The sequence below is a fragment of the Hyperoodon ampullatus genome, assembly GCF_949752795.1.
Source record: "Hyperoodon ampullatus genome assembly, chromosome: 2".
Classification (NCBI taxonomy): Eukaryota; Metazoa; Chordata; class Mammalia; order Artiodactyla; family Ziphiidae; genus Hyperoodon; species Hyperoodon ampullatus.
Window position 1 is genome coordinate 82,722,659 of NC_136915.1, and position 14,016 is coordinate 82,736,674.

Sequence of the window (14,016 nt, forward strand, 5' to 3'; positions counted from 1 at the left end):
TCAGCAAACTCCCTCCCCAAATATTTATTTCCAAAGAATACTTTACTTTGATTAAAAGGTGCTAAGGCATTTGAGGAGCAATATTAAATCCAGTAACAGTGTTAACAACATGTTTAAAGGAAAACTTATACCAATAATAAAAAAGACTAAATTTAATTCTTTATTAAAAGTAAGTCAGCACAGACACTATAGTACCAAAAAACTCAAACAGATATTAGTATGATAAATCAAACTGATGTAACCCCATGTCACATCATTTTATTTTTAAATTAGTCTAGGGAATTCCCTGGCAGTCCAGTGGTTAGGACTTGGCGCTTTCACTGCTGTGGCCCAGGTTCAATCCCTGGTCCAGGAACTAAGATCCCACAAGCTGCATGATGAGGCCAAAAATAAAAGCCTAGTCACATCCTTCAAGAGGGACTACTCTTATGTCAGTACAAACTTCAGTACTGCCTACAGATTTCTGTCAGTGTAAATTGTAAGAGCCATGCATATTTATTAGGATGTAATTTCATCTCTGGATTTCAGTGACACTGATAAACCACTCAAGCTTCACTCTTGGTTTTTAATGACACCAGAACAAGTTGATGGAATTACAGCTTTATATGTGCCATTGAAAGTCTTATTTCTTATCATAGAATAATAAGGCTGGAATCTTTAAAGGGCATCATTCCTACTACCTCACCATGGAAAGATGGATGTCTAGTTTATTTTTAAAATCCCATTACTTGCCCTCAGTAATCCATTCTAATGTTCACACCACAGTCTTCTCTTTAGTTACTTCACACACACACACACACACACACACACACACAGTCCCTCTCCTTCCACCCCATTTCCCAAACTCCCCTTCTGTCTCACCATTACTATATTGTAAATTTATTAAAGGAAAAAACATACTTGCATTCAAAAACTTTTCCATGTTTTACAAATCTAAACACTTCACAAAAAATTTAAAAACTGATTAAAATAGCAATGTGAAATGTACACAATTTTCCCAACCCACTGGTACACACACACTTCTTTTGCTCTCTAGCCAGAAAACATATATCAATATTGACAGCCTGCCAATAAGGTACCAATAAAAGCAGAGTTGCCCCAACCCTTCTAAATTACCTATCTTTTTGGTTAAGACACTAAAAGCTTCGGTTTTAAAGGCTATGGGTAAAAAGAGATACCAATCTTCAAACACTTGGTTAACTTAATTTCCTGCACTGGCATTTAACCAAGTGGTTGAAAATGAAGTTTCCTGCCTGAAATCCACCCAGAGCAAGATGAGCTAACCTGGCCTGAAAGCAACTGCCAAAGTAACTTCAGGAAAAGTAGGAAATAAGACTAGCTTTTTTTTTGGTTTTATGATAATGTACTCAATGATGAGACAAAAACAAAAAAAGTATTATTATATTGACAAAAACTTGCTAAATGATATATTTACCTTGCATTCAATCTCTGCTTGTCTGCGCTTTGCTTCACTTAATTGGGTAAGTAGTCCTTTGTTCTGTGCAGAAAGATACTGCACCTTCTCCTGTAGATGGATCACCTCTTGTTCTGCTCTTCGAAGATGATTACTATTGATCTGGTTCTAATAATTAAAAATATAAATACTCAGAGTATAGATAAAAGGCCTGAAAAAACTTATAAATCTCTACCTACGCATATTATGCCTCAACAATATTCTTAAAATTATTATTAGTTATAGACCTATTTTATTCAACAAATAGTTAAATGCATTAAAAAATTATAAAACTGCTTTAAAAATCAAATAATCCAAAAGGATGCATAAGGTTCATATTAGAAATTCTCATTAGAGGTCCATTTACCATTTATACAATAAATATCTATAAACTATAAGGATGCTTACATAGAACTTATAGGTATTAATTTCTGAAATAGGCAATATGGTATAAAATAGATGTGATACGATGAACTTAACTCCCTTTTCCAGTTTCCAAAAGAAAGCACAGACTAATCAAAAGGTATCATCAGTTCCCAAAAGAAAGCACAGACTAATCAAAAGGTATCATCACCACTTACTGGACTGTAAACTTTTTGATGTCACAAAATGTATCACATGAACTTCTACATTCCTAAAGTGTACATAGCACAGTCTGTTTTTATGGAGGATGGACTGGTTTTGAATTCTGGCTTGCTATTTGGTGAGTAAGCAAACTAGTTAATATCTAGTTTCTATTTCCTTATTTGAAAAATGTACATAAAAATACGATCTATTTCTCACTTGGTTGTCTTTAGAATTAAATGAGATAATACATGTTAACAGAGCTTAATATATAGTAAGAACTCAATACATGCTAGCTGCTTAGTGTATTATAACTATAGGACATGATAAAAAAATAGATCTTTTGTTTATTTATTTATTTTTATTAAAGTATATAGTTGATTTACAATGTAGTTTTAGTTTAGTAGTTTAGTTTCTGGTGTACAGCAGAGTGATTCAGTTTTTTATATATGTATTCTTTTTCATATTCTTTTCCATTATGGTTTATTACAGGATATTGAATATAGTTCCCTGTGCTGTACAACAGGATCTTGTTATAGATCTTGAATTTACTGACATGAGGTAGTTTCCACATTCAGGCTTGACCCAGCTTGAATCCTCTCAAAGCTAAATTATTCTATTAGAGGCCTGAAAGAAACAGTATGGATTTTCATAACCAAAGACAGGCAAAATTAGGCTCTTCATTTAATCGTTCTTCAACCTTGGTCAAGTTAACTAATGCCATCAAATTATAGTACACTGACAGAACCGTAGATAGTACTGCTTGTCTTTTAAGGCTGTGTTTTGAGAATTATGTGAGAAAAGTTTATGGAAGGAGTTCTCACCTAATGCCTGAAATTTAAGACATTTAATAAATACTCAGTTGTTACTATTATTAAACCTATTCTATATCACTCTATGAAGATGATCCTGCCTCCAGTTTTAATTTTAAAATCTGGATCATCCAATAGATTTAAGCTCTAAAACTTTCTACCACTTCCAGGTTTCTTCATCTTCACTACTCATCTTCCTGACTCACAGAAGAAATGCCTCCTTCCTAAGACCATCCTCTGTCACCCCCTTCTTTCTCACTTTCAATCAATGAACACTGTCTGTCTACAAAATTAAGAGTGAATTTCTTAGTACTGTATTCAAAATGTTCCACAACCTCTTTTTACTGTCTTACCTCCTACCATTAAGACAAATACTTCAGAGGGACACAACTTCAATATAAGCTGCAAAGAATTCCCCCAGACAAAACTCCTCCCTATACCCCTGAATACCATTCCATGATCCAAAATTACAAAACAAAACACTTACACATAAACAAAATCCAAGAATTGACTATGAGTGAGAAATGGTAGACAAAAAAATAAATAGCAAGAATAGATTTTTAAGAACTCTAGATAGTAAAATAATCACATAAGGGCTTTATACAAAATAGTTTATGTTTAAAATTATTAGACATAGACATAAAAAGAGGAAGCAAAAACACAAAGAACAGGTCACTGTCAAAAAAAAATTCAGCAAATTTGAAAAATAACCAAATATAATTTTTAAAATTAACAGACACTGCTGTTAAAAACTCAGTTATGTTGAGACACAGAAAAGAGAATAAGGGGATATAAAATACACCTATTAGGTGTTTCAGGATAAAATATACCTAACAGGTGTTGCAGAAAAAAAAGTGAGACACGATGGCCTAAGAAGATGGTAATAGTTGGGAATCTTTTACAACAACAACAACTACATATGAATCTACAGCTCAGGAAGCACAACTAGTCCCAAACAGGATAAATATCAACATAAATAAAGCCTCATCAAAATACATTATAACAAAACTTACAAAATGCTAAAGAAAAGAAGAGGCAAATCAAGGGGAAAACTGAGTATCTGTGAAGGTGGAAAGTGAAATATCCAGCAGACATCTCAACAGGAAAAATTGGTAGTGCTTAAAAAAAAAATTCATCCTATGAAAGTATACTCAGCTAACAACATACAAGAGTGAGAGAAAAGTACATTTATTTTAAGAAAGTGAGAGAGTTTACAACTCATGATCGAAACTGGAAAGAAACTGTTTGATAAAAGTAAGAAGAGAGCAAAAAATTGGCATGCAAGTAGACAAATCCACAGGAGTACTGACTCCATAAAACAATAATAATGCCTAGGAATTTGGAGATATAAAAAAATGTACAATCATCGTAAGATGTAAGAAGAACACATGGAGTTATTCTAAGGCCCTTATATAGTTTGGAAGAATGACAGAGATAATTACTAACTTTAGACTTTGTTCAGTCAGGCAAGCATTTTCTTCCTTTTTTTTTCTTTCCTTCAGGTAATAAACACTAATAGAAAAGAAAAGGAATTATAAAAGTCAAACTAATAGAAGGAGAAAGAAAAAAACTAAATCCAATAAAAAGCAAGAAAGGAAGAAAACACATAGAAAGAAACAGAATACAAAATAAAATAATTTCAAATACATCATAATAAAGACTTCTGATTTCTGATTGGGGGTGTAGAGAATCAGAAAGAACATTGCTTCCACCTTTTCAATTAAAAAAAAAAAGCCAGCCAAACTCTAAGTTCACAACTAATGTTGAATCCAGAGAGGTGAGGTCACAGGACAACCAACTAGCTCAAAATCTAAGAGACAGGACAGATGCTGCTAGAAGCTGTTAAGAATAATTCAGCTAGAATAAACATTGAATTGGTGGAGCTCAAGTGTGGGCTGGCTAGAGAGCGTGGAGCCCGTGGGGAGAATGGACTGCATAAACTCATACACTTTTCCCTCATGGACCCCAACAGGTACACACAAAAAGGATTGGTGAGAGTCCTGAGAAAGAGATCTCCATGGTACAGACCGCAGGGAGGGGGAAAGCAGCTGATATGTGAGGGGCACAAATCCTTGCTTATCTCCTCCACAGAACAAAAGGTTTAATCTGCTTGGAGCAGGACAACAAATATTGTTGTCTCTGGGGCACGGGGAAAACCAGTGCATCTGGGGAGGGGGCAGGACTATAGCTTGGGGGTAGGACAGTAGCACTAATGAGACCAAACACCCCAGATCCAGGGACATGATGCAGCCTAAGACTGAGGCTTTATCAGAACAATAGGGCAGAAGTGTTCTCTGACCCTCCAACTTCCTGTAACAAGTAACAGTGGAATACTGCTGGGGACTGACCCCCTGAAGTACTGTACAAAGGGAAGACCTAAAGATATTAAGAAAACCCTTTGGCAAACCAGCCCCTGATCTAAAAATAAGATATTGCTAGAGGAATTTGAAGCCCGTGGTGCAATGAGGGTAACCACAGAAACAACAAACCTCAAACCAGCCCAACTCCTGACTATATTAACTCAAATCCCCCACATTAAAGACCTAGTAGAAGGAAAGATGTACCCATTTCCAGGCAAGAAACTATTTACCTTAGTCTACTGTTTTACACAAGATACACATCTAGTTTTCAACAAAAAATTACACAGCATAGGAAAAGGTAAAAAACAAAACACTTCCAAGAGATAAAGCAATCAAAAGAACCAGCCTCATATATGACACAGATATTGAAATTATCTGACAAGGAATTTAAAATAAGGGCTCTATGGGAAAGGTGAAAAATATGCAACATCAGATAGGTAATATCAGCAAAGAAATGAAAACTATAAGAATTAAACAGAAATACTAGAAGTAAAAAACACAGTTAACAGGTGTAAAGAATGCCTTCAACGGCTCATCAGACAACTCACAAATTGGAGGAAAGAATCAGTGAACTTAGTGATAAATCAAGAGAAATATGTCAGTCAATAGAAACTGAAATACAAAGAGAAAAAATAATGGGAGGGAAAAGAATAGAGCATCCAAGAGTTGCTGGACAACATCAAACAACCTAACATAAGTGTAAATGGAATCCCTGAAGAAGAGAGTGTGGGAGAAGAAATATGTGATGAAATAATGACCCAGAAATTTCCAAATTTCATGGCAGTCACAAATTCACAGGTCCCAGAAGCTCAAGAAAAAAACAAAGCAAAAATCACATCAAGTCAAATCATATTTCCCTAGGAAATTGCCCATTTCATCTAAATACTCAAATTTCAAATGTATCACTTAAACTTGTTCAGAGTATGTTTTTAAAAAATATTTTCACTGGATCTATATTTATGTCCCTTTTTCTCATTCCTAATAGTGTTTATTTGTGCCTTCTTTCTTTTCTTAAAAAGTCTTGAAGAAGTTTACCACATCTTACAGCACCAGACTCAAGAAGAAACAGAAAACCTGAAAAGATATATAACCCTTCAACAACTAGGATCAATAATTATTACACCCACAAAACAAAACAAAAAGACAAGACTGTTTAAAGGAGTGAATTCCAGGGACTTCCCTGGTGGTCCAGTGATCTCCATACTTCCACTGCAGGGGGCACGGGTTCAATTCCTGGTCGAGAAACTAAGATCCCACATACCGCCTGCCCCCCCCAAAAAAGGAATGAATTCCAGCAAATATTCAAGTAATGGGTAATTTCAATCTTACATAAAACTTCTGAGAACAGAAAAAGTTAAATACAACCCAACTCATTCACCCAGCTTACCTTGGTGCCAAAACCAGATAAAAGGCTCCCCCAAAAGGAAAATTATAGCACAATCTAATTTAGGTACAAAAAAATCTAAATTATGAAAAACCTGATTCCTGCAATGGGAATATGTTGTATATGTCTCTGTCTGCAATCCATATTACAAACTTGTTCTTTAGCATTTTGATAACTGTACCTCAATATAACTGGTTTTCTTTGGAATCCTATGTATTTTATGCATTAAAAAACATTATTTTGAGATGGGGTCCATAGGTTTCAGACTGCCAAAGGGGTTCATGGCGCACAAAAAAGATAAGAACCCCTGTACTAAAGAAACTCTTAGAGATATACACAAGGAAACATGCAAGAATGCTCAGAGCAGCCCTGTTTGTTTTTTTGTTTTTGTTTTTGTTTTTGCGATACGCGGGCCTCTCACTGTTGTGGCTTCTCCCGTTGCGGAGCACAGGCTCCGGACGCGCAGGCTCAGCGGCCATGGCTCACAGGCCCAGCCGCTCCGCGGCATGTGGGATCTTCCCGGACCGGGGCACGAACCCATGTCCCCTGCATCGGCAGGCGGACTCTCAACCACTGCGCCACCAGGGAAGCCCCAGCCCTGTTTGTAATAGCAAAAATCGGTACGAAAAGGAAAGTGGCTCCATAAACCAAGGTATACTTATCAGGTGGCCTTTTCTAAAAGTCATTAAAATGAAAGAACTGGAGCTACATGTATCAACAAGGACCTATCTCTTAATCTGGATGCTGGATACATGGGTGTTTGATGTAATATTCTTTAGATGACTAATACAGCATTAACATCACACGACACTATCTGTATTTATTTTCCTCACTTTGCAATGAGAAAATTTCATGGATCATCACCAGTACATGCACTGACATTTAGGAGCCATGCTCATTAGTCAGGCACAGTACAAAATACAAATTCCTTAGGAAGCCTTTCTCCAAACCACCAAGTTGCAATTAACTGTCCTGTCCTATTCTCCATAGCAATTTCTATCTAACTCTCTCCTTACAAATTTCTGAATTATATATTGCTTCCAGTTTTACTGAGATATAGTTAACATATAGCACTGTATAAGTCTAAGGTGTACAGCATAATAACTTGACTTACATATATTGCAAAATGATTACCACAGTAAATTTAGTTAACCTTGATTATCTCACATAGTGAATTATATTAAATACAGTTTGTGCATGCCTGATTTCTCAATTGTAAGATTTTTTTTTTTTCTTTAAGTGTAAGATCTTTGATGGCTGCATACTGCTTTGTAGTCACAAGTTCCCAAAACCACATTTGCTGAGTTTGATCCATTTACCTACAGTCACTCTGAAATAAATCCTGAATACTGGCTTAAAAGTTGTGTTTGCATCTTTAATATCTATACTGAGATAAAATCTGATTATAAAAATAAAACTTACCATCACAAAGCTGGATTTCTACTTTTCATAATCTTACTGTTATTTTTAATTACAATGAACAATACAAGAAAATAACTTTGAACAATGTAAAACAAGATACGTTTAATCTAAAGGATTTACATATCCACATTACCATGTTCAAGTTGGGATAATCATTTCCATATTCAAGTTGGGATAATCATTTTTTAAAATATCTTCCATGTATTTTTAATTTTTTTATTGAGGCACAGTTGACATATTAGTTACAGGTATACAATGTAGTGACATATAAATGCCATATGGTATGGCATTATTTACATTGCAAATTGATCACCACAGTAAGTCTGATAACATCACTGTCCAAAGTTATTGCAATATTATTGACAATATTCCCTATGCTGTATACTATATCCCCATGACAACTATTTTATAATTGGAAGTTTGTACCTTTTAATCCCCTTTACCTATTTCTCCCAACCCCAATCCTTCTCCCCTCTGATGAACATCAGTTCGTTCTCTCTCTCTCTCTATGAGTCTGTTTGGGATAATCACTTTGCAGTAAGTATACAGAATGATATATGAGTTAACTATGCCCCCTACTGACTGAATAAGTATTTTGAAAACTGAATAACATTACAGAGAATAAAGAATATAGTCCACATAGATGTACCACATAAAAACCAAATGTACCAAAGGTACTTTTATAATGTAAATGGGTTACATAAAAAGGACTTTGCAGATCTTAAGTCAAGCATATTTGAGATAAGATTTATTAGAGAAAAGGGGACTTGAGAAGAAAGAAGTGTAATTTCAGAATTGACTGCTCAGAGTCACCACATTACACAACTTTAGGAAGCATCATTCACATTATATTCTACATCAGTGGTTCTCAACCAGGGGCAATTCTGCCCCGCAGGGGACATTTGACAATGTGTGGAGATGCTTTCGGCCGTCACAATGTGCCAGGGGCGTGGTGCTACTGAGTAGAGAGTAGAGGGATATGGTAGTAGGTAGAGAGGCCAAGGATGCTGCTAAACATACTACAAAGCACAGGCCAGTCTCACAATAAAGAATTAACTGGTCCCAAGTGTTAATATTGTTGAGGTTAAGAAATTTTGCTCAACATGAGTATTCCCTTTCAGGTTGTACAACAATGAAACAAAGTCATATAGAGTTTTATGACTTGTTTAAACTTTGTTGCAAGAGTCAAAGAAGATATTAAATCTCTGCTGTCAAGGAATACAGTTTTAGCCCTTTTTATCTGGGCTAGAAAACTGCAGTCTAGACAGTTTCATATGTCCACCTTTTGGCTCTGTTCTAAGGATGATACAATTTGTGCATAAACTTTTAATGGGCTAACAGCATTTTTTAAAGCTATTAGGCTTTCCCATTATACCTGTGTTTCCATTTCCATCATCCTTTGTTTTATTTCTCTTATTTCTGCCTGTGTTTCAGCTTCTCTAAGTCGAATGGTCATCAGTTCATCTTGTAACTCATTCACAGCATTTTTCTTAGGTGGGTCTTTCCATCTCCCAGTAGTACGAGCTAAGTGGCGCTGAAATACAAAAAATTATATCACAACAAATATTCCCAGTATTACAGTAAGAGCCAACTTAACGAAGCACTTATTTCAGGCCCAGTACTGTATAAGGCATTTTATATGAATCATTTTATTTAATCCCCAGAAAATCTTAAAAGTTAAACACTATTATTTTCAATATAGAGGTAAGAAAATGGAAATTGTGAGTAAGTAACTTCAGAAAGGTCACACAGCCAGTAAGTGGCAGATCTGGGATATAAACTCAGATATAGTTCAAATATTTTTTATACTGTGGATTAATTATTGTAAAGAATACATTTTTCACCCTAATTTTTTTCTGAGAGATTTTTACATTATTTTGTAATGAAATCCCAAGAAAAGGGGAAAATTGGGCCCTTCACGAATTAAGGAAACAATATTAGAAGTTAAGAGCAGTGTTCTCAAAATATCTGTGGTGAAGGACAGTTTTGTTTCATTTGTTTCTAATTTCTAATGCCACCTGATACTTCTTAAAAAAAAAAAAAAAGCCATGGCAACGTACAGGACTTCAGTCTTTGCTAGATGCATCCCCCATCCCAAATTCATACCAAGATCACTATTCTAAAATGATGTGTGTTTTTTTTTTCTTTCCTCTCTCCCTTCTCTCTTATAGATTCTGGGTTGGTTTTTTTTTTTTTGCTACTTATCAATAGTTTCCCTCATATGTGAATAAATTTGTGGGCGTATAACTAAATAAATGTCTGTTTTATTTTGTGGGAAAACCATTTTCAAAAGAAGTTACAAATTCATAAACAAATTTATATTGATGTCACCCTTCTGATGTTTCATACTGACCAATGAATTTAATATCAACAGGAGAAGAAATAAGTACTATATAAAGAAGTATTTTCTTTTAGTTCTTTAGAAAAAGTTACACAAATCACAATGGTATAACAACACAATAAAAATATGACGATCTCTATTTTATCTTTTATTTACTTATAAGAATCAGAAAGGGAGAAAAAGCTTAAAGATACTTTCAATTTATAAATGCTCTCAGTTTTGTGTATTAAACAGGGTTTTTCTCACTTTAAACTCAGATCCTAGTGTTGGTCATTAACTACTTCAAATTCACACAATATGGATATTCAGGTTTCACCTTTCTTTTTTAAAGCACACAAAATATTTTGATATACCTGCCAGTGTTCCTCTAAATCCTTGACTTGTTGTCTAAGTTCTTTTAAACCCATAATAGCTTCTGCCTCTCTCAGTTTCACAGCAATGAGCTCCTCCTGAAGCCTTGCAATGTTATTCTCATCAGGAAAGGAGTTGTTTCTCTAAAGCAAAGAAAATTTAATTGGGGATTTTTTTTTTAATTTGAAGAATAAAATACAGCATATTTAACAATAAAATACAGCAAAATAATGAGCTGTTTTCTCCCATATGTAATTGTACTTAATTTTATTGAGATATAATTCACAAACCATAAAACTTACCCTTTTAATAAACACTAGTCAGTGGGTTTTGTTTTGTTTTTTTAAATTAATTAATTAATTTATTTTTGGCTGTGTTGGGTCTTCATTGCTGCACATGGGATTTCTCTAGTTGCAGAGAGCGGGGCCTACTCTTCGTTGTGGTGCGCAGGCTTCTCATTGCGGTGGCTTCTCTTGCTGCGGAGCATGGGCTCTAGGCACACAGGTTTCAGTAGTTGGGGCGCGCGGGCTCAGTAGTTGTGGTGCACGGGCTTAGTTGCTCTGAGGCATGTGGGATCCTCCCAGACCAGGGCTCAAACCCATGTCCCCTGCACTGGCAGGTGGATTCTTAACCACTGCACCACCAGGGAAGTCCCTAGTCAGTGGTTTTAAGAGTATTCACAGGGTTGTGCAACCAACATCACGAACTAATTTCAGAACATTTTAATCACCCCCCAAAGAAACGCTATACCATTAGCAGTCACTCTACGTTTCCCCTACCCCCAGCCCCTGGCAACCACTAATCTATGTCTCTATGAATTTGCCTATTCTGAACATTTCATATAAATGGAATCATAAAATACATGGCCTTTATGACTAGTTTCTTTCACTTAGCATGTTTTCAAGTTTCATTTTTTTATTGCCGAATAATATTCCATGGTACAGATATACCACATTTTATTTACACATTCATCAGCTGATGGAAATGTGGGTTGTTTCCACTTTGGGGTTACATGAATAACACTGCTATGAACATTTATGTAAAAGTTTTTGTGTGGATATATGTTTTTAACTCTCGAGTATATATGAAAGAACAGAGATGCTGGATCAGATGGTAATTCTACATTTAACTTTTAAGAAACTGTCAAACTTTTCCAAAGCATTTGCACGTTTTACATTCCCACCAGGAAGGCATAAGGGTAACTGTACTTAATGTTGAGGACACAGAAAGTCTTAACTCTGTTTTGTTTAATAAAATACTAATCAGGGGCTTCCCTGGTGGCGCAGTGGTTGAGAGTCTGCCTGCCGATGCAGGGGACACGGGTTCATGCCCCGGTCCGGGAAGATCCCACATGCCATGGAGCGGCTAGGCCTGTGAGCCATGGCCGCTGAGCCTGCGCGTCCAGAGCCTGTGCTCTGCAACGGGAAAGGCCACAACAGTGAGAGGCCCGCGTACCTCAAAAAAAAAAAAAAGTACTAATCAGAATTATGGAGCAACAGGATTAAAAATGTTTTTCAAGATGGCAGTGAACATACTAACCTCTAATTAGGACTACAAAAGCATGAACATCATTTATGTTTTAAAGATTTATGGAAGAGAATAGTCCAAAATCTGTTTTGTTATATTTTCTGAGCATATCATTTTGAAAAGGGACTGTAAAACATCTGTACATTAGTCACTGTTTATATCAATATTCAAGAAATAAGCACCAAGGTGACCTAAATATTTGCTTCAAGGGTACAAGATTTAGATTAATCTCCTACCATGCTGAAAGACCCACCATAAGACATAGGGTTGCCATATTAAACTGCTCTGGGGAATGACCAAAGAATCCTAAATTAGGCTCTAGTAAAAGCTCCTTAGGTAAACTGAAGTGCTATTGAAATTTCAAGTCCTGAGTCTATGAAATTTTCTATCTCTGAAATATTTCATGAAGATTTTAGCCCACAGAGATGATGGAATAAAGTTATTCTTGCCAACTACACATTTTTATGATGGACTTGAAATATTTTCTCAACTGAAAACCAGAAATTTACTGTATATGCATTAAAAAAAAAGTATCTTGCATGAAGTAATTAACCACAGGAAGCATGAAACCTTCCAATTTCCTTTCTACTCTATAACATGAATACCAACAAAGCTACTTAAAAAATTCATTTTTAAATTGGACCCAAGGACATTTCTTTCTACCAAATATTCAAAACTAAAAGATCCAGATTCTTACCTAAATCATGGAGCCCAGAATACTCTCAATTAGGCAATTTTTACAGCATTCTTGCCGGCTTTTTTCTCAGCAAACAGGAGAATAAGTTTTCCAAAAATAATATAAAAATAGCAAGTAGATTTCTAGCAAAATTATTCCACTATTAATTGTAGTTATACCCTATTCTATTTCATTAAGAAACAGTTAAGAACAATTTGAGGGTATCTTTCATGTCCATTATTTATGAGTTTTTGACTCAATGGCTAGATACTACCCAAGGGTCAAAGAAACAAACGCAACACAGAGCCCAAATCATCTATGATTTTATAAATGAGAAAACAGAGATTCAGAGTTTGTGATTTGGAACAGAGACTCTCAAGTCAGAGGGTTGTAAGAAACCTAAAATCATTTCCATTTCCACTACTAATCTGTTCTTTAATAACTCTGAAAAAAGGTAAGTTAGCTTCTGTAAGTACACCTCCAGCTAAGATCTTCCTATATATTCAGAGGTGGTTTTTTTGCAGCTTGGAAAGCTGTAACAGTTACACTCAGATGAAATTTTTGCTGAAATGTTTATGTATTCTATTTCTACACCTCTTGCAGATGAAGGTATTATAATATTTGAAGATGATGGTTAATTTCTTTTTTCTTTAAAAAATTATTTTTACATGAAAACAAGGTATATTTGTAATGTGTTTCAATCAAAATATTCACTCTTATATCTCAGATCTACATATTTCAAAGTAAAAATGTTCACTTGTCAGCTGAAATTTCTGATTAGACCTAATATTTGTGTACTTTTGTGCTTAGTCAGAATGTAAATTTCACAGTGGATTTTTTTTTTTGAAATTTACCTTTTATTTGGATAAAAGCAACATGATGTATTTATATACTATAGGGATAAAAATGGTAATTTTCATTTTTAAAAAAAACTACCAATGTGATTATGTTTTTAGTTCTTTTTACTTGTGTTCAGCACAGGCTTTAAATTAAAAAATATACTATGGTCTGGATTGACCCAAAAAGTATTCCATAAATTAACAAATATATGGCAAGTTTTTCATAGCTAAATCTAATTCTTCTAGAAGTTGCTGCCTTCTGTTTAATTACATTAACTGAAATGTGC

The 14,016-nt window shown here is 35.0% G+C and overlaps 1 protein-coding gene across 7 annotated transcripts in view; it reads right to left on the reverse strand.

Annotated features, from left to right (window-relative positions):
• Positions 1–14,016, reverse strand: part of EVI5 (ecotropic viral integration site 5) — a gene marked incomplete at both ends in the record, with an annotated part of 231,451 nt that overhangs the window by 69,754 nt on the left and 147,681 nt on the right. For all 7 annotated transcript variants that reach the window (XM_079696539.1, XM_079696537.1, XM_079696536.1 and 4 more), the window contains 3 exons: positions 1,436–1,582; positions 9,371–9,529; positions 10,690–10,830. In XM_079696539.1, coding sequence (XP_079552665.1) covers positions 1,436–1,582; positions 9,371–9,529; positions 10,690–10,830 — 447 coding nt within the window. The remainder of the gene's footprint in view (positions 1–1,435; positions 1,583–9,370; positions 9,530–10,689; positions 10,831–14,016) is intronic.